At 42.8% G+C, this 26,495-nt stretch overlaps 1 protein-coding gene across 1 annotated transcript in view; it reads right to left on the reverse strand.

The window, feature by feature from the left end:
• Positions 1–26,495, reverse strand: part of terb1 (telomere repeat binding bouquet formation protein 1) — a 279,465-nt gene that overhangs the window by 20,410 nt on the left and 232,560 nt on the right. Inside the window, exon 14 of the mRNA XM_072279076.1 lies at positions 12,940–13,053. Within this exon, the coding sequence (XP_072135177.1) occupies positions 12,940–13,053 (114 nt within the window). The remainder of the gene's footprint in view (positions 1–12,939; positions 13,054–26,495) is intronic.

Genomic DNA, 26,495 nt, shown 5'->3' on the forward strand with positions numbered 1-26,495 from the left:
TGTCATCAAGTTCCCTCTCATTGGTAAATACTGAAGAGAAGTATTCATTGAGGACCTCGCTCACTTCCACAGCCTCCAGCCACATCTTCCCACACTTATCTCTAATCGGTCCTACCTTCACTCCTGTCATCCTTCTGTTCTTCACATAATTGAAGAATGCCTTGGGGTTTTCCTTTACCCTACATGCCAAGGTCTTCTTATGCCCCCTTCTTGCTCTCCTCAGCCCCTTCTTAAGCTCCTTTCTTGCTTCCCTATATTCCTCAATAGACCCATCTAATCCTTGCTGCCTAAACCTCATGTATGCTGCCTTCTTCCACCTGACTAGATTTTCCACTTCACTTGTCACCCATGGTTCCTTCACCCTACCATTCTTTATCTTCCTCACCGGGACAAATTTATCCGTAACATCCTGCAAAAGATCCCTAAACATCAACCACATGTCCATAGTGCATTTCTCTGCAAAAACATCATTGCAATTCACACCTGCAAGTTCTAGCCTCATAATTTGCCCTTCCCCAATTAAAAATTTTCCTGTCCTTTCTGATTCTATCCTTTTCCATGATAATGCTAAAGGTCAGGGAGCGGTGGTCACTATCCCCCAGATGCTCACCCACTGAGACATCTGTGACCTGACCTGGTTCGTATATAACTCGGATTTTACGCCGAGTAAACTGGATACTAGATTAAAGGACTGGACAGTTAAAGGAATAATAGCTATTTGCAATATAATGAAAGAAGGAACACTGTTCAGTTTTGAAATGCTCAAAGAGAAACACTTATTAGAAAAACAAGACTTTTATTGGTATTTATAGATGCGACGGTATGTTAATAGGACGGTTAAAAATGTAACCAAGGCAAGTACATGTCTAATAGAGCTATTTAGAAAAGCATATAATTCAGACAACAGTAGGAGAATCATTTCAAGCGTGTATAAGGGTTTGTCAAATCCTAAAACACATTCGACTTCATACATTAAAACAAAATGGGAGAAGGAAGGAGGGATGGACAATAATATGGAGTTATCAATGGAAGTGTACCAGTTCACAGAAATGGAGGGAGTTCAGGTGGAAAAACTTGATAAGATATTTTATTACACCCTCTCAGAAATCCTATTATGATAGTAACCCCCCTGCTTGCTGGAGAGATTGTGGAAATCAAAATGCAAACCATTATCATATTTTCTGGGAATGCCCCATTATCAAAGACTATTGGAGTGGGATACATAATGCCCTACAAGACACCTTTAAATGTGAAATACCCTTAGTGAGTAAAACCATATATTTTGGGTATATACCTCAAGAATGGTTGAAAAGAGATAAATATTAAATGAATGTACTGCTGGTGGCTGTTAAAAAGACCCTTACCAGGAAATGACTATCACAGGAGAGCCCAACTTTAAATATATGGATGGAAGTTACAATGGATATTTACAAAATGGAGAAGATAACAGCATCTGTTAATCATAAGTTGGAACAATTTTATTCATACTGGAAAAATGGTTTAACTACATAACACCTCATTTTATTCTCACAAGTCAATGAATATGTTGTAAAAAAAAATCACTCCCTACTCTGTACATAGTTTTCTTCTTCTGATTGTTCTTTCTTTCCTCTCCTTTCTATAAGTGTATACCTCAGATAACTATTATGTGGAGATTTGTGACAAATATGATTATAATCATGTAATCATATGATTAATCATATAATCATAGAATTATTAAACTCCTTAGAGTTTAGAAGAATGAGGGGAGACCTCAAAGAAACATTTCGAATGTTAAAAGGCATGGACAGAGTGGATGTGGCAAAGTTGTTTCCCATGATGGTAGGAGAATGGATCAACTCATGATAAAATGGCGGAGCAGACTCGATGGGCCGAATGGCCTACTTCTGCTCTTTCGTTTTATGGTCTTATATGATACATGTGTACAGTATCTGAAATACATCTTATGGAAATGTTTGTTTGATGATGAAATTCAATAAAAGATAATTTACAAAAAAAAAGGAAGACATCTCCTTCGTCCTGGAATGAAAGGCCTCATCCTGAGAGCAGATGCGGCGGAGACGGAGGAAATGCAAGAAGGGGGTGGCATTTTTGCAAGAGATAGGGTGGGAAGAGGAATAGTCCAGGTAGCTGTGAGAGTCCATAGGCTTATAGTAGACATCAGTAGATAAGCTGTGTCCAGAGATAGAGACAGAAAGATTAAGAAAGGGGAGGGAGGTGTCAGAAATGGACCAGGTAAATTTGAGGGCAGGGTGAAAGTTGGAGGCAAAGTTAATGAAGTCAACTCTGCTCCCCCTTTCTTTCTCCTTAGGCCTCCCGTCCCATGATCCTCTCCCTTCTCCAGCCTCATATCCCTTTTGCCAATCAACTTCCCAGCTCTAAGCTCCATCCCTCCCCCTCCTATATTCTCCTATCATTTCGGATCTCCCCCTCCCCCTCCCACTTTCAAATCTCTTACTAACTCTTCTTTCAGTAGGTCTTGACGAAGGGTCTTGGCCCGAAACGTCGACTGTACCTCTTCCAATTGATGCTGCCTGGCCTGCTTTGTTCCACCAGCATTTTGTATATATTGCAGTACTGTCTTTTTGGATGCAAAGACAGCGATGAACTCAAAAATGATCTAAAACCAGTACAAAACATTAAAGATATGCAGTTGTAATGTATCCATCCAAAAAGGATAAATGCCCTGTAAGTCCATCAGCATTATTTATGACTTGTCTTTCAACTAGAAGCATTTTGTTTTGCTGTCTGCAGCCAGCCAGCTGGGCCTGGATGACCACCTGCTCCCCTGTCATTTCAAGGAAATTCTCCAGTCTCCTTTTGTGGCGCGGGGGGTGGGGGTGAGACTGGGGGCAGTGCTTCTGCTTGTGAAACATTCCTCATTGTAGATAAACCATGACGATACCATCTGGCAAATAAGCATCACACTTATTGTAGCTGGAGTTAAAGAAGAATTTACAGATGGCCTACAGTGTGACAATTCAAAGCTATTGTTTGATAACAGTTGGCAGATACCTCTTCTTAACAAAATGCATTTTTCCTTCTCCCTCAAAGAAACAACATATACAGAAATCAATTGTAGAATACAATTATAACTTTAAGGAATCTATGCTTGTAACATTGAGCTTCATCTGCTCAGAGTACAGATAGGAATTATGTCCAGTCACAAATCTGCGACAATGACACATGCAGCGTATGGAAAGAACTGCACACCATCGGGACTTCAACATAGCCACCTCACTCCCGGATGAGCTAAATTTTTTTTACAGTCGGAGTGAACCCCGAAGAGAGCTGCCAATGAGTCCTGCTCCTTGGTCATCTCCGAAGCTGAGGTACATAAAACATTTCAACGTGTCAACTGCCGTAAGGCAGCAGGGCTGGACAGCATCCCAGGGCTGGTCCTCAAAGTGTGTGCAGAGCAGCTGGCTGGTGTGATAATGGACATTTTTAATTTCTCCCTCTCCCAGTGGGTAGTGCCCTCCTGTTTCAAGTCATTATCCCTGTACCTAACAAATCCAAGGTAGCATGCCTGAATGATTGTGCCCTGTCACACTTACCTCAATTGTAAGCAAATGCTTTGAGAGGCTGGTTAAAGACTATATCTGCTGCGTGCTACCACCCATACTGGACCCCCTACTATTTGCCTACCAATGGAACTGGTCTACCGATGATGTCATAGCCACAGCACTACACACCATCCTCACTCACCTGGAGAAGAGGGTTGCATACTTTAGAATGTTCTTCCTGGACTACAGTTCAGAATTCAACACCATAATTCCCTCCAGACTTGACAGGAAGCTCAGAGACTTCGGACTGCACCCCGCCTTGTGCAGCTGAATCCTAGACTTTCTGTCAGATCGCTGACATGTAGTAAGGATGGGTTCTCTCACATCTGCCCCTCTGACCCTCAACACAGGTGCCCCCCCAGGGTTGTGTACTCAGTCCCCTCCCCTACTAGCTTTACACTCACGACTGTGCTGCCACATACAGCTCTGATCTGCTGATCAAATTTGCAGATGACAGAACATTAATTGGCCTAATTTCTAGTGGCGACAAGAAAGCCTACAGAAGAGAAGTTAACACCCTGACACAGTGGTGCCAAGATAACAACCTCTCCCTCAGTCCAAAAAACAAAAGAGCTGAATGTGGATTACAGAAGGAACGGAGACAGGCTTGCCCCGATTAACATCAAAGGGACTGCAGTTGAGAGGGTGAGTAGTTTCAAGTTCCTCAGTACAAACATCACCGAAGATCTCACCTGGACTGTACAGTGGTTGTGTGGCAAAAAAGTGAAACAGCATATCTTTCACCTCAAGCAACTTAAGGAGTTTGGCATGAGCCCCCAAATCCTCAAGACCTTCTACAGGGGCACCATTGAGTGTATTCTGACTCGCTGTATCATCGGCTGGTACGGGAACTGCACTGACCTTGATTGCTGGGCACTACAGATAGTGGTACAAATAGCCCAGCGCATCTGTGAATGTGAACTTCCCTCCATTGAGGACATTTATAGCAGCAGGTATGTAAAGAAGGCCTGGAAGATCACATCAGGGACACCAGTCACCCCAACCATAAACTATTTCAGCTGCTTCGGTCTGACAAACAATACTGCAGCATTAAAGCCAGGACCAATAGGCTAAGGACTGAATATTTCTACAAACCATTAGATTTATAAATTCACGTGTCTGTACATTGTGACATGGTCATAATGCAAAGATTTTTACTCCCTCACATTGTGGAACAGATGTAATATTTAAATAAATTCAACTTAAGTCAATTCAATTATGTGCATTTCTCTGGAAGTATCCCATTTTGATGGAGACGATACCTAGGCCCTAGCTACTCAGTTAGATGGACAAAGTTTCAAAGTAAATTTCTTATCAAAGTACGTATATATCACTATATACTACCCTGAGATTCATCTTAGAAACCATAGAAAAACTACAGCACAGAAACAGGCCTTTTGGCCCTTCTTGGCTGTGCCGAACCATTTTCTGCCTAGTCCCACTGACCTGCACACGGACCATATCCCTCCATACACCTCCCATCCATGTATCTGTCCACTTTATTCTTAAATGTTAAAAAAGATTTATCACCTCGTCTGGCAGCTCATTCCACACACCCACCACTCTCTGTGTGAAGAAGCCCCCCCCAATGCTCCCTTTAAACTTTTCCCCCTTCACCCTTAACCCATGTCCTCTGGTTTTTTTTTCCTCCCCTTGCCTCAGTGGAAAAAGCCTGCTTGCATTCATTCTATCTATACCCATCATAATTTATTGCAGGCATTCACAGCGGATACAAAAAATACGATGGAATCAATGAAAAACTACACATAAACAAAGATAAACAACAATGTGCAAAAGAAGACAAACTGCAAATACAAAACAACAACAAATAATAATAAATAAGATTGAGAACATGACTTGTAGGGTCTTTGAAAGCGTGTCCCTAGGTAGTGGAACCAGCTCAGTGTTGAGGTGAGTGACATTATTGATGCTGAAAGAAATTTCACAGTACTATTTCTGAGAACAACAGGACTATTCACACCCTAAATCAGAAAAATACATTATGGGATAATTACCTCATTTAAGTTTGAGGTATTAACTTGCTGTTGCACTTATTACTTTACAACAACATTTAATTGTTTTAAGTACTTCAATGGCTGCAAGGAATGTGACGGTTTATAGAATTTTTAAATGTACTATAGGAATGCAAGTCCTTCAGTTCCAGGTTTTTGTCTTACACTATCTTGAACATAATTTATTTAATATACTGATCACTTTTTGAATGAAGATTTGAATTTTTGATTATTCTGTGCAAGGTAGTTTCTATAGATCCTAAATTTAACTTTTACTGCTTTCAAAGCATAATTTGGCATATAGATAGACAAAATTTCAAAGTAAATTTCTTATCAAAGTACGTATATATCACCATATACTATCTCTATATACGTATATACTATCTATGCATTTCCTTAACTAGAAAAACCTTACCTTGGTCTTTCATCAAAATAGAGGCATTGGATCCGAGCAACAATGATTCTTTCTCACATTGTTTTCACCATGAATGTCTCATATGCTTTGGCAATCTTAACTCAACCAAGTGCTTGATCTATACTGTTTGAGCCTATTTTCCTCTCAATTGAATTATACAGCTGAACATTCTATTGACCTTACTGATAAGATCTCTGGAGTTGTTTAACTTATGTACTGATTAATCTAAAATGCCCCAGGTTTTTTACAGCTTTTGATATCCTACTCAGAACATTACATTGACTTATTCATATTTTATTAACTTGCTTTATAATTTCTGATCACTTCTGTCAAAAACTTCTGTGATTTTTTTACATATATGAAAGGACTTGACATGCAGTTACTTTATTGGTAAGCAAACAAAAATAATGTAAATTATCACATCTTTTGCTTTCTTATCTTATTCAATAATAAACGGCAATAAATACAGATTACTGTTTGGCACTGGGGATACTTAGAAACAGAGAGCCTGTGTTTCTGTTACGAAATGCCACGGAAAGGTCAGAAGGTAAAGGCGTAGAGCTGTGGCAAAGGAGGCCAAAGAAATAATTTCAAAAATAAAAAGGAATGGATTTTCTTTATAGGTTAAACAACAGCATTAGTGAAGTTTAAGTTAATGTAAATTGTAAGGTTTAAATGTAATTGTTAATTAATTTAACTCACTGTAGTTGCAACGTTAGAATTGGCCTAGTAGAAACATTGAGGTAAGTAAAATGAGTTACCTTTCAAAACTAACAGAACTGCAGGCCACATTTGCAACCACACCTGACAAAGTCAAGGACTTTGAAAAAAGAGGAGGTAATAGCTATTGAAGTAAGTCCAAGGGCCATTTTAATTTATTAATGGTAGTTTTTACACTCCCAGCTCCCCTCCCCTAAAAGCCTCACAGATTGTGGAAGAACCTATCTGCAGTCTTGCAGTGAAGTTAATAATACAAATGTGCCATTAAAATGTAATAAAGACTATTATTACAAAAATAGGCATTATTTTTGGTTATGGAAAACCATAGAAAATATGAAAAAAAATTTAAGTAGTTAAAACTGCTACTTCTTTACTAAAATATCAGAGATTCATTACAGTCTATTTTCCATTGATATAAATAATGCATTGATTTCCAGAAGCCTGTCAATCTGATACAATCTGAACATTTGAACCTACATGAACAAATCATTAGTACATTGCCAGAGCTGAACAAAAATATATTATAATTGCAAGTCCTCTCATGGGGGCATAACAGTAGCTTATAAAGTGCCTTTAATGCAGAGAAATTTCCCAAGGCCCTTTCGTCGTCATCGTAGATCGCATCTGGAATTTCCAGTTGTCGGACGATTTCCCTCCACGCTGCTGACATATTGGGAAATCGTGTACGTGGCAGGTTACAGCAGCGGTTTGCCTTTGCCTTCTGCCGGGAGAGTTTAAAGAGGACACCACCTATTGCAGTGGATGACCAGGATGTCTAAGTGCCTTGTCGTGCTCTTAGCGCTCCACCAACACCTGCTGGCCTGCCTTCTTGACCGTTGGACCATTAATCCGTCTCCTCCGCTCAATCTGCCATGGCTATACTTCACACGTTGGGATAGACAGATCCCCTACCTCACCGAGGGTCAAAGACCCGTTGGCTACCCTCATCTGGTTTAGACTGTCTGCCAAGATGGTTTACTGGGGTGTGGCTGCTGCGTGTGCTACAGCTACTTGGAGCCACTGAGAGCTGAGTGCCAGGTGGGGACCAAAGGTGGACGAGCTGCCCTGAAAAATGGCATGGCAGCCCCCCACCAGAGGTGCTACCCTTCCCTAGACACCCCATACACAAGGCACTTTAAGGAAATAAAATCAGACCTTTAAAAAACTGCCACCATGGAATATACTCAGAGGATTGACTGAAAGCCCAATCAAAGAAGTGGGTTTCAAGGAGGGAACTCTAGAGACTAGAGGGCAGAGTCTAAAGGTAAGGTTATTTTCTAATTTTAATATTGTGTGAATAGGAATTATCTGGTAAGTCAGCTATTATAGGAATGATGAGTAAGTTAGATATGATGCATGATTGGTGAGAGACCAGACAGAAGACTACATGATTACTGCAGTCAGGTCTGCAACTTACAAGGTTCTGCATGAAAATATCAGCAGTAATGTCTGAAAAGTGGCGGAGATAGGCAACAGGAATTACAATTTTGCAAATCAAAAACTTACAGATGCTATGAATACCTGACATCCCTGACATTCTCTAGTAGTTCAGACCTCCAGCATATACATTTTTCTCTGTCCGCACTTATCTTTTATTAACATCTCCTCCAGACAGATCATCTGCATGTCATCACCTTATTTTAGTCTATATCATCACAATTTGCATCGTGCTGTATCTCTTGGTCTCCATCCCAATGATGGCATTCCTACATTATCTTCACCCAATTCTTTGCTCAGAAATTTAATATGTTTATTTTCTAACTTTTCCTGCTTCTGATCAAAGGCCATCTGCCTGAATCATTAACTCTGTTTAGTTCAACAGGATGCTTCCAGACCTGCCGTTTTTAGTTTTTTCTTTTTTACTGTTGAGGATTATATGTTTGGATGGTTAAGAATGAAATAAGATACAAATTGATGCATTTCAGTTCAGTCTGCAACATTTAGCTAAGAAGGATTAAAGAATTTACTGAAAAGACCAAAGAAAATGTCTTTGATCTTCCCAATATTAAACTGGAAAATGGAACTCGCCTGGTACTGAAATTTAGTCCAGCATGACATAGCGAGTGGGGGGGGGGGGGGAGGGCAATTAGACAACTGTTGAACAGGTTCAGCTCTTATACCACTACCTGAAGCGTTTTGCTTTTCTACAAACATACTTTATCTTCAATTATACTTTCCTCTTTATAGTAACATGACTGTTTCTTGAAGATGTGTAACACCATTTATGTAGAATCTGACACAATGTCCTTGGGTGGCCTCAGAATGGAGTTTCCAGATGAGTACCAAGAATGCTGTTGAATGGATATTAAAGTGAAAGTGAGGAGAGGAGTACTATCACTGTGACCAACATGAAAAGCTTCAGTGAGGATGGTAGAGCAATGTCATGGAGTAGCACAGTAGTGTAACAGTTAGTGTAATGTTTTACAAAGCCAAGGATATGGGTTCAATTCTGCCGCTGTCTTGAGTTTGTATGTTCTCCCCGTGACCACATGGGTTTCCTCTGGGTGCTCCAGTTTCCTCTCACATTCCAAAGACGCATGGGCAAAAAGGTTAATTGGTCTCATGGATATAATTGGGCAGCATGGGCTTGTTGGGCTGAAAGAGCCCATTACCATGCTGTCTCCAAAGATTGGCGCCTGGCTTACTGAGTTCCTCCAGCATTTCGTGTGTGTTGATTTGGATTTACAGCATCTGCAGACTTTCTCGTGTTTATGAAAGCTAGATCATTTAAGGTATTTAAAGAAGAGGTTGATACACTTTTGAGGTTAAGAAATTAAGGGTTATGGAAAATTGACATAGAAAAGAAAGAGAGGCTTGGGGCAAATGAGCCATGATCAGACTGCATAATCAGGGCTGGTAAGGGATCAGGTGGCCTGCCCCTGTACCAATTCTCTTCTGTTTGCAGAGACAGGAGGATCAGTGGTTTTCTTAAATTAGGCAGAGAACAGTAGCCTTCCAGCCAAGATGGTGCCAGTGGACGATGATTCCTTAGATGACGTTTTTCAGATAGTCCATAGAACTGCTTATTTCACTTTTTCTATGCCTTCTTTTTATCTGAAATGTGTCTCTGAACTATTGGAGCTTGCAACTTACAGTTTGGAGATCGACTGAGTGATCTAGCACTCTATTGTCCCAACAAAAATTCCAGGAGGGGAGCACAAACTGCCTTGAGGCAAAGAAGCTCAGAGACACAGCATGGGGCTATGATCGACTACATTTCTCACTGAATAAAGTATCAAGAAAGATTGAAACATCAAGGTGAATGCAGAGGAGAGCAAGTGTTCTTTGCTGATTACCTGCCTCTTGCTCACCATTGTCTTGTCTGTGTGTGACAGAACTCGGAAGTCCTCTATGTTCGAGTGGTCACTCACCTCGATGAGGTTGGAGGATATTACTGAAATTCTGTGATTTATGGATTGGACTGTGGACTGTCATTCAAAAAAACTGTAGTTCATATTGGTCTCTTTCAGTCCAATGTTTTTTGTATTCTGTGTTTTTGCTCATTCTTTCTTGTTGCCGATTGATGTGTTGGGGCTTGGAGTTTGATGTTCTTGTTGCTGTTTTCCACGTGGAGTGATCCGTTAGCTTTTTGAGTGAGGGAGGGGGAGGGGGTTGGGGTTTGATGTTCTCATTGCTGGTTTCTGTGTGGAGTAATCTGTTAGCTTTTTGTGCGAGGGAGGGGGTTGGGGTTTGATGTTCTTGTTGCTGTTTTGCATGCGGAGTGATCTGTTAGCTTTTTGAGTGAGGGAGGGGGAGGGGGTTGGGGTTTAATGTCTTTGTTGCTGTTTTCTGTGTGGAGTGATCTGTTAGCTTTTTGAGCGAAGGAGGGGGTTGGGGTTTGGAGTTTGTGAGGTTTATATTTTTTGTGCGGGGGAGGTTGATGTTTTTTTCTTTAAATGATTTCCATGGTTTTCTTTGTTTCATGGTTCTCTGGAGAAGATGAATCTCGGAGATGTATACCGCATACATACTTTGAACACAAATGAACCTTTGAACCTTTAAAGGAGAGGGTGATAGGTTCTAATCATTGGTATCATAAATTTGCAGAAGCCGTTGTGTGCTCAGCAGTTTAATGAAATTGAGATTAGGAGGTGAGTAAGGAAGAATGACATAGGGTCACAGATAAGGAAGAAATAACCAGGGGAGCGGTTTGGACAAAGGGAGGAGGAAATAAAATCAAGCTGTCTCAGAGCAACTTTCAAGTCCTCACACTTCTTGCTGGAGCAATGGTGGTAGGACAATGTTGAATGATAGTAATGAAAAGCAGGGGTGGGGCAGTGAAATGCTGCAGAAATTGTTGATGAATCTCTCTTCAAAGACCATTTACAAGACTTGCTTCTAATCCTGGGCACACATATGGCTTTTAACTTTTGGACTAAGTCTAAGCATTATTATCATAAAAAGATCAGAAAAAAATTAATTCCAAGGTATTCACCTTCTTCCCTTGCAAGAAAATTGTTTGAATAGTGCAGTGTCCTTTTTGGCTACTCTGCTGGTAATCACCACTCAGCTTTTACACTCTGTTCAATAAACTATTGATTACTTACAGTGAGCTGCAGTTCACTTAATACCCCAAACTTTAATGATCATCAGAATGACAAAACAAGCACCAAACCTACAAAATATGTCTGAATGTTTCTTTGCCAGACTTGTGCATATCCAGCAACACAAACAAAAAATGCTGGTGAATGCAGCAGGTCAGGCAGCAACTATAGGAAGAGGTACAGTCGACGTTTCGGGCCGAGACCCTTCGTCAGGACTAACTGAAAGAAGAGCTAGTAAGAGATTTGAAAGTGGGAGGGGGAGGGGGAGATCCGAAATGACAGGAGAAGACAGGAGGGGCAAGGATGGAGCTAAGAGCTGGAAAGTTGATTGGCAAAAGGGATACGAGTCTGGAGAAGGGAGAGAATCATGGGGTGGGAGGCCTAGGGAGCAAAAAGGGGGGGGGGAGCCCAGAGGATGGGCAAGGAGTTATTGTGAGAGGGACAGAGGGAGAAAAAAAGGGGGAAGATAAATAAATAAATAAGGGATGGGGTGCGAAGGGGAGGTGGGGACCTCGTACCCCATCCCTTATTTTAGGAGCACCCGGACACAGCTACGCGACTCCCTTGTCCATTCGTCCCCCTTATCCCTTCACACCGATCTCCCTCCTGGCACTTATCCTTGTAAGCGGAACAAGTGCTACACATGCCCTTACACTTCCTCCCTTACCACCATTCAGAGACCCAGACAGTCCTTCCAGGTGAGGCAACACTTCACCTGTGAGTCGGCTGAGGTGATATACTGCGTTTGGTGCTCCCGGTGCGGCCTTCTTTATATTGGCGAGACCCGACGCTGGCTGGGAGACCGTTTCGCTGAACACCTATGCTCTGTCTGCCAGAGAAAGCAGGATCTCCCAGTTGCCACACATTTTAATTCCACATCCCATTCCTATTCTGATATGTCTATCCACGGCCTCCTCTATTCTCAAGATGAAGCCACACTCAGGTTGGAGGAACACCACTTATCTTCCATCTGGGTAGCCTCCAACCTGATGGCATGAATATTGACTTCTCTAACTTCCGTTAATGGCCCACCTCCCCTTTGTACCCCATGCCTTGTTTTGTTTATTTATTTATTTTTTCTTTTCCCCTTTTTTCCCTCTCTTTTTTCTCCCTCTGTCTCTTTCACTATAACTCCTTACCCATCCTCTGGGTTCCCCACCCTCCCCCTTTCCTTCTCCCTAGGCCTCCCGTCCCATGATCCTCTCCCTTCTTCAGCCTCGTATCCCTTTTGCCAATCAACTTTCCAGCTCTTAGCTCCATCCCTCCCCCTCCTGTCTTCTCCTATCATTTCGGATCTCCCCCTCCCCCACCCACTTTCAAATCTCTTACTATCTCTTCTTTCAGTTAGTCTTGACGAAGGGTCTCGGCCCGAAACGTCGACTGAACCTCTTCCTATAGATGCTGCCTGGCCTGCTGCATCACCAGCATTTTTTTTGTGTGTTGCTTGCATTTCCAGCATCTGCAGATTTCCTCGTGTTTGTGCATATCTAGGTTGAGAACCAGTTTTAGAAAATATCTGTAATTAAATTTCAGCCCCCATTAATGTAGTTCCGCATCAGACGTGTATTCAAATTCTCACCTTGAATATTTATTAAGACATTGTTAATCAGAATTTGATACTGGAAAAATATACTATGAAATATAGCTCTAGGAATTTGAATAATTTCATTGAATTTTCTCACTATTAGCATGACCTTGTCTTATAGTTCCATCAAACTGAGTTGTATCTTCACTCTGCTGCCTGGGGAGAGTGATATTGTCAGAAGCAGATTTCTTCATTGGTGTCAAAAGAAAGCCTGCAAACAAATATATTTTGTTTTAAATTAGCAGTGATGCAGGAAATTGGGAAAAAAGTACAAAAAGAAAGAAAGAAACGGAACCCTTGACAAGCTTAGTTTGTTAAAGTCCAATATCAGTTGTTAATGAAAATACCGGAAGGCTTCTTGGAGCACTGTTAAAATTTAACCGCATTGGTCAAGAAATGGAGTCACTTTATAATAGATTGATAAGGACTTCCAACCTTTCGGCTGGCATGGAAGCGTAGCAGTGAGCACATTGCTTTAAAGAACCAGCCTGAGGTAAAGGCCAAGGAGAAGGCATATAATAGCGCAAAAATTAGTGGGAAGTTAGAGGATTGGGAAACTTTTAAAAACCAACAAAATGCAACTAAAAAAATCATTAAGAAGGTAAAGATGGAATACCAAAGTAAGCTGGACAATAATATTAAAGAGTATACCAAAGGTTTCTTCAGATACATAAAGTGTAAAAGAGAGGTGAGCGTGGATATTGGACTGCCGGAAAACAATGCTGGAGAGGTAGTAATGGGGGACAACAAAATAGTGGATGAACTGAATAAGTATTTTGCACCAGTCTTCACTGTGGAAGTCACTAGCAGTATGGTGGAAGTTTGAGGTGTCAAGGGGCAAGAAGTGTGTGAAGTTACTATAAATAGAGAGAAGGTTCTTGGGAAACTGAAAAGTCTGAAGGTAAGTAAGTCACCTGGACCAGATGGTGTACACCCCAGAGTTTTGAAGAGGTGGCTGAAGAGACTGTGGAAGCATTAGAATGATAGAACATAGAACATAGAATAGTACAGCACAGTACAGGCCCTTTGGCCCACAATGTTGTGCCGATCCTCAAGCCCTGCCTCCCATATAAACCCCCACCTTAAATTCCTCCATATACCTGTCTAGTAGTCTCTTAAACTTCACTAGTGTATCTGCCTCCACCACTGACTCAGGCAGTGCTTTTATGATCTTTTATGAATCACTAGATTCTGGAGTGGTTCTGGAAGACTGGAAAATTGCAAATGTCACTCCACTCTTCAAAAAGGGAGAGAGGCAGAAGAAAGGAAACTATAGGCCAGTTAGTCTGACCTCAATCATTGGGAAGATGTTGGAGTCCTTTATTAAGGATGAGGTCTCAGGGTACTTGGAGGCACATGATAAAATAAGTTATAGTCAGCATGGTTTCCTCAAGGGAAAATCTCTGACAATTTGTTAGAATTCTTTGAAGAGTTAACAAACAAGATAGACAAAGGAAAATCAGTTGATGTTGTGTACTTGGATTTTCGGAAGGCGTTTGACAAGGTGGCACACACGAGGCTGCTTAACAAACTACAAGTCCATGGTATTACAGGAAAGATTTTAGCATGGATAAAGTAGTAGCTGATTGGCAAGAGGCAAGGGGTAGGAATAAAGGGAGCCTTTTTCGGCAGGCTTCCGGTGACTAGTGGTGTTCTACGTTGGGACCGTTTTGGATGATGGAATTGATGGCTTTGTTGCAAAGTTTGCAGACAATATGAAGATAGGTGGCTGGCAGGTAGTTTTGAGGAAGTAGAGAGGCTAAGAAGGATTTAGACAGATTAGCAGAATAGGCAAAGTAAAGGCAAATGGAATACAGAATCAGGAAGTATATGGTCATGCACTCTGGTAGAAGAAATGAATGGGTTGACCATTTTCTAAATGGAGAGAAAATACAAAAAAAAACTGAGGCGCAAAGGCATTTGGTAGTTCTTGTGCAGGATTCCCTAAAGGTTGATTTGTAGATTGAGTCTGTAGTGAGGAAGGCAAATGCAATCTTAGCATTCATTTCAAGAGGACTAGAATATAAAAGCAAGGATGTAACGTTGAAACTTTATAAAGCACTGGTGAGGTCTCACTTGGAGTATTGTGAGCAGGTTTGGGCCCTTTACCTTAGAAAGGATGTGCTGAAACTGGAGAGGGTTCTAAGGAGATTTGCAAAAATGATTCCAGGATTGAATGGCTTGTCATATGAAGAACGTCTGATGACCCTAGGCCTGTATTCACTAGAATTCAGAAGAATGAGGCGTGACCTCAATGAAACCTATCGAATGGTGAAAAGCCTTGACAGAGTGGATGTGGAGAGGTTGTTTCCTATGGTGGGAGAGTCTAAGACCAGAGGACACTGCCTCAGAATTGAACTGCATCCTTTTAGAATGGAGATGAGGAGGAATTTGTTTGGCCAGAGAGTGGTGAGTCTGTGGAGTTCTTTGCCACAGGCAGCTGTGGAGGCCAAGTCTTTATGTATATTTAAGGCAAGTTGATAGTTTCTTGATTGGTCAGGGCACGAAGGGATACAGGGAGAAGGCAGGAGATTGGGGCTAAAAGGGAAATTGGATCAGTCATGATGAAATGGCAAAGCAGATTCAATGGGCTAAATAGCCTAATTGTGCTCCCATAACTTACGGTCTCAATCCGCAGAACATTTGTACATTCTCCCCGTGAGTTTTCTCCAGGTGCTCCAGTTCCTTCCCACATTTCTAAGATGTACGGTTAGATTGAGTAGGTTGTGGTCATGCTATGTTTGCGTTGGAAGTATGGCAATACTTATGGGCTGTCCACAGCATATCTCGGACTGTGCTGGTCGTTGACGCAAATTACTCATTTCACTGTATGTTTGGTGTTTCGATGTCCATTTGACAAATGAAGCTAAAGTTAACCTTTAAATCTAAATTAAAGAATGTGGGTCAACCAATTAAATCTTTTTAACAACATGAATACTTTACCTACAGAGTTTACAAATGAATTAAAATTGCCAAGCTGATGAGGTGAGATTTAACATCTGGTCCCTCTATATTACTCATGTTTTTCATGTCATCAGTAGTTTCATAATGCAGCTGTTACTCTTCAATTCTCAGTGACCACTTCCAGAAAGAAAAAGAACTTTTTATATATATATATAAAATCCTTGTTATATCTCTTAGAAGGACCTAATGGAGTGTATAGGTGTTGCTGGCAAAGCTAGCATTTATTAGCCATCATTAACTGCTGATGAAATGGCAAAAAAAACTAGCAATTTAAGCATAATATGTGAAAACATGCAATTATCAATTTTAATACGAAAATGGAAGAAGCATATTATTGGAATTATGAGAGACTGCAGAACTCTGAGATGCAGAGGGACATTGGAATCCCAGTGTCATAATTCATAAATGGATGTTGTTCAGGTGTAGGATTCTGGAATGGCTGATTGTCTTGAGAGAATGTTTTCTGGGGTCACGTACTTCAGCCAGAGATGAACATAAACTTATTCTCTGAGGGCTTTGAGCTTTTGAAATATTCCTCCTCACAAGTAAGGGTGGAAGTAGAGTTTTTGAATATTCTTAACACAGAGCTAGATAGAACTGAATAAGCAAGTGAGTTACCCATGGGAGATGGGAATACAAAATTGAGATTATAATCAGATGATTTTATACAATAGTAGTTTCTTAAGGTTGTTATTGCTGGGGGTGGAAGTGGGGATAAACTCCTACTACTTATTAAATGTTCCCAATGGTGTGCATCTCAAATAGCCTCTGATAATCAGGTCCAGCTCCTGGCCTTCATACATGGCTTAGCTACTAAACCCATGGGAGCCATTTCTACTGACAAAAAGGAGCAAAGGCACGTTACTTAAAACCAGTCACTTCAGGCAGCTGGGGCTCGTTAGCTGTGGTTGTCAGCTCATCTAGAAGGAAAACTCTGATCTCAAACCACTGCTACACTCACAACAGGCTGGAGGAACTCAGCAGGTCAGGCAGCATCCGTGGAAAAGATCGGTTGACGTTTCGGGCCGGAATCCTTCATCAGGACTGAAGAGGGAAGGGGTAGAGGCCCTATAAAGAAGGTGGGGGGAGGGTGGGAAGGAGAAGGCTGGTAGGTTCCAGGTGAAAAACCAGTAAGGGGAAAGATAAAGGGGTGGAGGAGGGGAAGCAGGGAGGTGATAGGGAGGAAAGGTGAAGAAACATGAGCTTGAGGCTCTGGAGGGTTCCTGTACTGTGGAAGATGTCCTGCCTCATCCCTGTGCCGAAGACGCTGCGCCCCAGTGGCCTCAATGACTACAGACCGGTGGTATTGACCTCCCACATCATGAAGACCCTGGAGAGACTTGTTCTGGAGCTGCTCCAGCCTATGGTCAGGCCACACTTAGATCCCCTCCAGTTTGCCTACCAGCCCCGACTAGGAGTTGAGGATGCCATCGTCCACCTGCTGAACCGTGTCTACGCCCACCTAGACAAGCCAGTAAGCACTGTGAGGGTCATATTTTTTGACTTCTCCAGTGCGTTCAACACCATCTGCCCTGCTCTGCTGGGGGAGAAGCTGACAGCGATGCAGGTGGATGCTTCCCTGGTATCATGGATTCTTGATTACCTGACTGGCAGACCACAGTACGTGTGCTTGTGTGTCCGACAGAGTGATCAGCAGCACTGGGGCTCCACAGGGGACTGTCTTGTCTCCCTTTCTCTTCACCATTCACACCTCGGACTTCAACTACTACACAGAGTCTTGTCATCGTCAGAAGTTTTCGGATGACTCTGCCATAGTTGGATGCATCAGCAAGGGAGATGAGGTTGAGTACAGGGCTACGGTGGGAAACTTTGTCACATGGTGTGAGCAGAATTATCTGCAGCTTAATGTGAAAAAGATGAAGGAGCTGGTGGTAGACCTGAGGAGAGCTAAGGTACCGGTGACCCCTGTTTCCATCCAGGGGGTCAGTGTGGACATGGTGGAGGATTACAAATACCCGGGGAGATGAATTGACAATAAACTGGACTGGTCTAAGAACACTGAGGTTGTCTACAAGAAGGGTCAGAGCCGTCTCTATTTCCCGAGGAGACTGAGGTCCTTTAACATCTGCCAGACGATGCTGAGGATGTTCTACGAGTCTGTGGTGGCCAGTGCTATCATGTTTGCTGTTGTGTGCTGGGCCAGCAGGCTGAAGGTAGCAGACACCAACAGAATCAACAAACTCATTCGTAAGGCCAGTGTTGTTGTGGGGATGGAACTGGACTCTCACAGTGGTGTCTGAAAAGAGGATGCTGTCCAAGTTGCATGCCATCTTGGTCAATGTCTCCCATCCACTACATAATGTACTGGGTGGGCACAGGAGTACATTCAGCCAGAGACTCATTCCTCCGAGGTGCAGCACAGAGCGTCATAGGAAGTCATTCCTGCCTGTGGCCATCAAACTTTACAACTCCTCCCCTGGAGGGTCAGACACCCTGAGCCGATGGGCTGGTCCTGGACTTATTTCATAATTTACTGGCATAATTTACATATTACTATTTAACTATTCATGGTTCTATTACTATTTATTATTTATGGTGCAACTGTAACGAAAACCAATTTCCCCCGGGATCAATAAAGTATGACTATGACTATGACTATGAAAGAATAGGGGAAATCACAATAGGTAGTAGAAGGAGGCAGAACCATGAGAGAGCTGATAGGCAGCTGGGGGAGGGGGCAGAGTGAGATAGGGATAGAGGAAGGGAGGAGGAGGGAACTACTGGAAGTTGGAGAATTCTATGTTCATACCAAGGGGCTGGAGACTACCTAGACGGTATATGAGGTGTTGCTCCCCCAACCTGAGTTTAGCCTCATCATGGCAGTAGATGAGGCCATGTATGGACATATCTGAATGGGAATGGGAAGCAGAGTTGTGGACCTCCAAAAGTCTGGTTCATCCTTGGGAGCAATTTCCAAACACCTAAAGGTACCATGTTCACCTGTACAAACAACAGTATGCAAGTATAAACACCATGGGACCACACAGCCATCATACTCAGGAAGGAGACGCATTCTGTTTCCTAGAGGTGAACGTACTTTGGCGCGAAAAGTGCAAATCAATCCCAGAACAACAGCAAAGGACCTGAGAAGATGCTGGAGGAAATAGGTAGACAAGTATCTATATCCACAGTAAAACAAGTCCTATATCAACATTCACAACAAGCTGGAGGAACTCAGCAGGTCGGGCAGCATCCGTGGAAATGATCAGTAAACGTTTCGGGTCGGAACTCTTCATCAGGACTGAAGAGGGAAGGGGCAGAGGCCCTATAAAGAAGGTGGGGGGAGGGTGGGAAGGAGAAGGCTGGTAGGCTCCAGGCGAAAAACCAGTAAGGGGAAAGATAAAGGGATGGGGGAGGGGAAGCAGGGAGGGGATAGGCAGGAAAGGTGAAGAAGGAATAGGGGAAAACACAACGGGTAGTAGAAGGAGGCGGAACCATGAATGAGGTGATAGGCAGCTGGGGGAGGGGGCAGAGTGAAACAGGGATGGGGGAAGGAATTACCGGAAATTGGAGAATTCAATGTTCATACCAAGAGGCTGGAGATTACCCAGACGGTATATGAGGTGTTGCTCCTCCAACCTGAGTTTAGCCTCATCATGGCAGTAGAGGAGGCCACGTATGGACATATCTGAATGGGAATGTGAAGCGGAGTTGAAGTGGGTGGCAACTGGGAGATCCTGTCTGTTGTGGCAGACGGAGCGGAGGTGCTCGATGAAGCAGTCCCCCAACCTGCGTCGGGTTTCACCGATGTAAAGGAGGCTGCACCGGGAGCACCGGATGCAATAGATGACCCCAACAGACTCACAAGTGAAGTGTTGTCTCACTTGGAAGGACTGTTTGGGGCCCTGAATGGTGGCAAGAGAGGAGGTGTAGGGACAGGTGTAGCACTTGCGCTTACAGGGGTAAGTGCTGGGTGGGAGATCCGTGGGGAGGGACGTGTGGACCAGGGAGTCGCGGAGGGACCAATCCCTGCGGAAAGCGGAGAAGGGTGGAGAGTGAAAGATGTGCTTTGTGATGGGGTCCTGTTGAATGTGGCGGAAGTTGCGGAGGATAATGTGCTGGATCCGGAGGCTGGTGGGGTGGTAGGTGAAGACAAGGGGAACTCTGTCCCTGTTGTGGTGGTGGGAGGATGGGGAGGGAGCCGAAGTGCGGGAAATGAAGGAGATGCGGGTGAGGGCATCATTGATGACAGCAGAAGGGAAACCACGATCTTTAAAGGAAGAGGACATTTGAGATTTCCTGGACCAGAAAACCTCATCCTCTGAGCAGATGCGGCGGAGAAGGAGGAACTGGGAATAGAGAATGGCATTTTTGCATGTGGCGGGGTGGGAAGAGGTATAGTTGAGGTAGTTATGAGAGTCAGTGGGCTTGTAGAAGATGTCAGTGGACAGTCTGTCTCCAGAGATGGAGACCGAGAGATCGAGAAAGGGGAGAGAAGTGTCTGAGATAGATCAAGTGAATTTGAGAGCTGGGTGGAAGTTAGAATTAAAGTCGATGAAATTGACGAGCTCAGCATGGGTGCAGGAAGCAGCACCAATGTAGTCGTCAATGTACCGAAGGAAAAGTTGGGGAGCAGTACCAGAATAGGTTTGGAGCACAGACTGTTCCACATAACCAACGAAGAGGCAGGCATAGCTAGGGCCCATGCGAGTTCCCATAGCTACACTCTTTGTTGGTTATGTGGAACAGTCTGTGCTCCAAACCTATTCTGGTACTGCTCCCCAACTTTTCCTTCAGTACATTGACGACTACATTGGTGCTGCTTCCTGCACCCATGCTGAGCTCGTCAATTTCATCGACTTTACTTCTAACTTCCACACAGCCCTCAAATTCATAAAAATTCACCTGGAACCTACCAGCCTTCTCCTTTCCACCCTCCCCCCACCTTCTTTATAGGCCCTCTGCTCCTTCCCTCTACAGTCCTGACGAAGGGTTCCGGCCCGAAACGTCGACCGATCTTTTCCACAGATGCTGCCCGACCTGCTGAGTTCCTCCAGCGTGTTGTGAGTGTTGCTTTGACCCCAGCATCTGCAGCTTATTTTGTGTTTCAAACCACTGCTGCCTTGCAGCTATACCCATGCTGAAGACTTTGGGAGTAAACCCTGAGAAAAATCCGGAGTTGGAGTTCCTAAGGCAGCCCAACATTGACTGGCAACTCTTGTTACATTGCTGTTACTAAACTGTATGGTCACTGTTGTTTCTTTGGATTCATCATCTGCGTGGAGAGGAAGAGCCTACTACATGGGCAACAGTTTGCTCTCAACATACTGCCCTGGCTTGCATATCCCCTAAACAACTGGGACGCAACATCCATGGCTGACCCCAAGATGCAGTGGCAAAAAAGGCTTCAGGCTTTGAGTGGCCCATTCTTCTTCCTAATTCATAATAAAAGGTGGTGGGCTACCTTCCTGAAAGGTGGTCATTCCTTTTGTGAATTTGCTCCCACAATGATGCTGGGTATGGAGCTCTACAGTTTAAGCCTGATAGAGATCAAGGTCCAGTGATATACTTCAAGAGCAACATACTTAAGGTGATTTAATGTTAAATATTAAAAAATAAAGATTAGCTTTATACATCACATATACATCAAAACCCACAGTGAAATGTGTTTTTTGTGTCAATGGACAACACAGTCTGAGGATGTGCTGGGGCAGGCTGCAAGTGTCGGCATGCCTCCTGCACCAACATAGCATTCTCACAATTTACTATTCCATGTACCTCTGGAATGTTGGAGGAAACCGGAGCACCCAAGGGAAACCCACGTGGTCATGGGGAGAATGTACAAATATTGGGAATTAAAACCTGATCACTTGCGCTGTGAAGTGTTATGCTAACTGCTACAATAATGTGCTGCACCACCATAGGATAGGAATTGCAAATGATGGAGATTTCCTGCTCCTGCTGCTCTTATCTTTCATGGAGATAGAGATTGTAGATTTGATAGATGCTGTTGGAGTAGCCTAGCTGAGTAATTGCAGTGCATTTTTCAGATGGTAAACATAGCCAACATGTTGGTGTTTATGGTGGTGGATGGACTACTTTATCCTGGATGACTCAGCCTTTAAGAGTGTTAGTATTTGGGGATTTGTGCCCTGTAGATGGTGGGAAGGCTCTGTAGTGTCAGGAGGCAAATCATTCAATGCAGAATATCTAGATTATTCATTAAAAGAAACGAGCTGCTGGAGGAACTTAGTGAGCCAGGTTGTATCTGTGGAAGGAAATGCACTCAACAGATTATTGTCGAGATTGTCTTTTTGTACACAGGCATGGAGTGCTTCATTAACTCAGCTTGGAATGGACATGAACTTTGTGCAATTATCAGTAATCCTCCCTGAGAAACTCCTACAGCAGAGTCTTTGGTCTGGAGTTATTGACCCCAACAACCATAACCATGTTCCTTTGTGTAGAGTATTTACAGTGTTTTCTCTTTAATGCTTACTAACTTCAATTTGACCAGAAATCAATGATATTTTTTCTGAAACATTGCCTTGAGATTAAGAGCAATTATTCTTACCTCACCGCTGGAATTCAGCTCTTTGATCAATATTTGGACTGAGTCTGAGATGGGGTCTTAAGCAGTGATCCTGAAGAAACCCAGACTGGGCAAGGTGAGCAGGTAATTAGAGAACTAGGTGCTACTTCATAACACCATCAACAATACTTCACATCACAATTGAAAGAAGACTGAATGGGTATTAAGTAACCAAGATTTATGTCCTGTTTTTCTGGAAACAGGACACAACTGGGTAATCTTCCAGTGTTTGAATAATGCTGCTTTTGTAACTGTCCTGCCACATTTGGAGGTGCAGCTCAATCTCCAGTGCATGTTGCAGTTGCACAGCCAGCATTACTGTTTGGTATTACAGCTATTGCTGTATCTAATACTTAGCTGTTTCTTGATGTCACAGGGATCAAAACAAATCGGCAATGACTGACTTTGGTACTTCACCAAAGACTCCTGTAAATGTCTACAGATGTAGGGTGGAGGGCATTCTGTCTGGTTGCAGCACTGTCTGGTATGTAGACTATAATGTGAGGATCATACAAGGTTGCAGAGGGTTGTAGACTCAGCCAGCTCCATCATGGGCACAATCCTCACCACCATCTAGGACACCTTCAAAAGACGAAGCCTCAAGAAGGTGGGATCCATCATGAAAAACCCTCACCATCTGGGACATGCCCTTTTCTTACTACTACCATCAGGGGCGTAATGCAGGAGCCTGAAGACCTACACTCAATGTTTTACGAGCAGCTTCTTTCCCTCCACTTCAAATTTCTGAACAGTCCAATAACCCATTAACGTTACCTCTCTATTCCTCTTTTGCTCTCTCAATCTGTCAAAAAATCCAGCACAGTAGTAGTACTTGCATTATACTGCTATTACAAAGTAACACATTTCATGACTTATGTCAGTGATAAACCTGATTCCGATTCTTTCCTTTCTTCATTCCCCACCTCTTACCTTTCCTGAACACTTTACAATGTCTTCTATTTTTCTTTCCTTCCCTAAATTTCCCTTTACTTCTGCCTTCTCTTCACCGTGCTGCCTTGACCCAATTTCACCGAGCCCCGCAGCCAAACATTTCAGAAGTGCTTTGAGCTTTGTTTCTTCATGTACCAAAAATTGAAAAATTAATCAACCATTAATAACAAGAATTAATTGTTCTCAGTGGAAAAGAGTAAGATATTTTTCTTGTCATGAAAATTGGAACCTCATGTCTTAACACTTAATGTTCAAATTTGTGCCCACAGCATCATACGATTTTCAATATTACCTACTCATTTGATTTTGAGTGGAAATGCAGAACCAATACCCAAATGCATTGATGTTGAATGTACACGAATTATCCCTAGCAAATGCTCTCTAAAAAGATGTATATGTATTTTAGTTGCAGAACAGAAATGATTGATTATTTCAAAGTTGCAAGTACGTATATGGATTCTGAAAGGGCCGTGAGGGCCAGGGTGAATGTACAGTATCTTCCAATGGAAAAAAACTTATTAACTGAAGAATATTTGGTGGGTAGAGAGAGCACAAGAAATATAGCAATATGACAACAACCAAGCTTGTGTGGATTCTTCAGTGTTGTCAACAACATCTATGCCACAATTACCTAAAGACCAACCTACAGGAGTCAAGGAAGAAAGGAAAGAAATCTAGGCCGGAAAGATAGTTAGTGCCAAATGGAATTAGGAAACTAGGAAGTAATGTAGAGCTGAAATAAGCCAAGATCAGTTGGAGAGGTTAGACAACATCTTACTCTACATGAGATTTCAGGTTCCCCATCACAACCATTTGAAATATTTGTTTCCCAGTCACCAAATACTATCTTCATTGGCACTCATTTGGGCAGCAGGTATGGAAAAACATAAGTAAAGATTGTAAGTCTCCTGAGTGAAAGGCTATTCCAATTCTTCCAACTGGGCATGCAGAAGTATCTGTGAAATATCCATTGTTTAAAAAGATCACAAATAGGTGGTATTGTGGCCAATGAAGAAGATTATTGAAAATTACAGGGGCATCGTTATCAGCTGAGTAAGTGGACTAGAGAGTGGCAAGTGAAATTTAATTTAGAAAAGTGTGACGTGTTGCATTTTGAAAGTCAAGTCCAGGTAGTGAATGGCAGGGCCCAAGGGAGTATTGTTGTGCAGAGGGACCTTGGAGGATAAGTACTTGGTTTCCTGAAAGTGGTGTCACAAGAAGATAGGGTACTGACGAAGGTCTTTGGCATACTGCATTCATAAGTCAGAACACTGACTATAAAAACTGCGAGGTCAAGGTGTACAAGATACTGGCGAAGTTACACTTGGATTACTGTGTTCAGTTTTGGTAGCCCTACTATAGGAAAGATGTTATTATCTGGAAAAAGTGTAGAAACGATTTACAAGGATGCTGCTGGGACTTGAGGTACTGAGTTATAGGGAGAGGCTGGACAAGATAGGACTTTATTCCTTACAGTGTAAGAGAATGAGATCTTACAGAGATATATAAAATTATAAGGGGCATAGATAGGATGAATGCTCAGACTTCTTCTCAGAGTTGGGAAACCAAGAACTAGAGGACATATGTTTAAGATGACAGAGGAAAGATATAAGAGAGACTTGGGGAACAAGCACTTGGGAATAAAGGTAAAACTGGATCAGCAAATTTGCAGATGACACCAAGATTGGGGGTATAGTAGATAGCTAGGAACACTATCAAAGCATGAAGCAGGATCTGGATCAGCCCGAAAAACGGGCAGGAAAATGGTAGTTGAAATTTAATGCAGACAATTGTGAGATGTTGTACTTTGGAAAGACCATCTAAGGTAGGTCTTACACGGTGAGTGGTAGGGCACTGAGGTAGAACATAGGGATCAGAGAATACAGATCTATAATTCAGTGAAAGCGTTATCACAGGCAGATTAGACCATAGACCATAAGACAAAGGAGCAGAAGTCGGCCATTCGGCCCATCGAGTCTGCTCCACCATTTTATCATGAGCTGATCCATTCCCCCATTTAGTCCCACTCCCCTGCCTTTTCACAATAACCTTTGATGCCCTGGCTATGCAGATACTTATCAATCTCTGCCTTAAATACACCCAATGACTTGGCCTCCACTGCCGCCCGTGGCAACAAGTTCCATAGATTCACCACCCTCTGGCTAAAAAAATTACTTCACATCTCTGTTCTGAATGGGCGCCCTTCAATCCTTAAGTCATACCCTCTTGTACTAGACTCCCCCATCATGGGAAACAACTTTGCCACATCCACTCTGTCCATGCCTTTCAACATTCGAAATGTTTCTATGAGGTCCCCCATCATTCTTCTAAACTCCAAGGAATACAGTCTGAGAGCGGTCAAACGGTCCTCATATGTTAACCCTCTCATTCCCGGAATCATTCTAGTGAATCTTCTCTGTACCCTCTCCAACGTCAGCACATCCTTTCTTAAATAAGGAGCCCAAAACTGTCCACAGTACTCCAAGTGAGGTCTTAACAGCACCTTATAGAGCCTCAACATCACATCCCTGCTCCTATACTCTATTCCTCTAGAAATGAATGCCAATATTGCATTCGCCTTCTTCACCACAGACTCAACCTGGAGGTTAATCTTAAGGGTGTCCTGCACGAGGACCCCCAAGTCCCGTTGCACCTCAGAACTTTGAATTCTCTCCCCATTTAAATAATAGTCTGCCCATTTATTTCTTCTGCCAAAGTGCATAACTATACACTTTCCAACATTGTATTTCATTTGCCACTTCTTTGCCCATTCTTCCAATCTATCCAAGTCTCTCTGCAGACTCTCTGTTTCCTCAGCACTACCAGCCCCTCCACCTATCTTTGTATCATCAGCAAATTTAGCCACAAAGCCACCTATTCCATAATCCAAATAGTTGATGTACAATGTAAAAAGAAGCGGCCCCAACACGAACCCCTGTGGAACACCTCTGGTAACCAGCAGCCAACCAGAATAGGATCCCTTTATTCCCACTCTCTGTTGCCTGCCAATCAGCCAATGCCCTATCCACGTATGTAACTTTCCCGTAATTCCATGGGCTCTTATCTTGTTAAGCTGCCTCATGTGTGGCACCTTGTCAAAGGCCTTCTGAAAATCCAAATATACAACATACACTGCATCTCCCTTGTCTAGCCTACTTGTAATTTCCTCAACAAATTGTAATAGG

The sequence above is a fragment of the Mobula birostris genome, chromosome 15 (assembly GCF_030028105.1).
Source record: "Mobula birostris isolate sMobBir1 chromosome 15, sMobBir1.hap1, whole genome shotgun sequence".
Classification (NCBI taxonomy): domain Eukaryota; kingdom Metazoa; phylum Chordata; class Chondrichthyes; order Myliobatiformes; family Myliobatidae; genus Mobula; species Mobula birostris.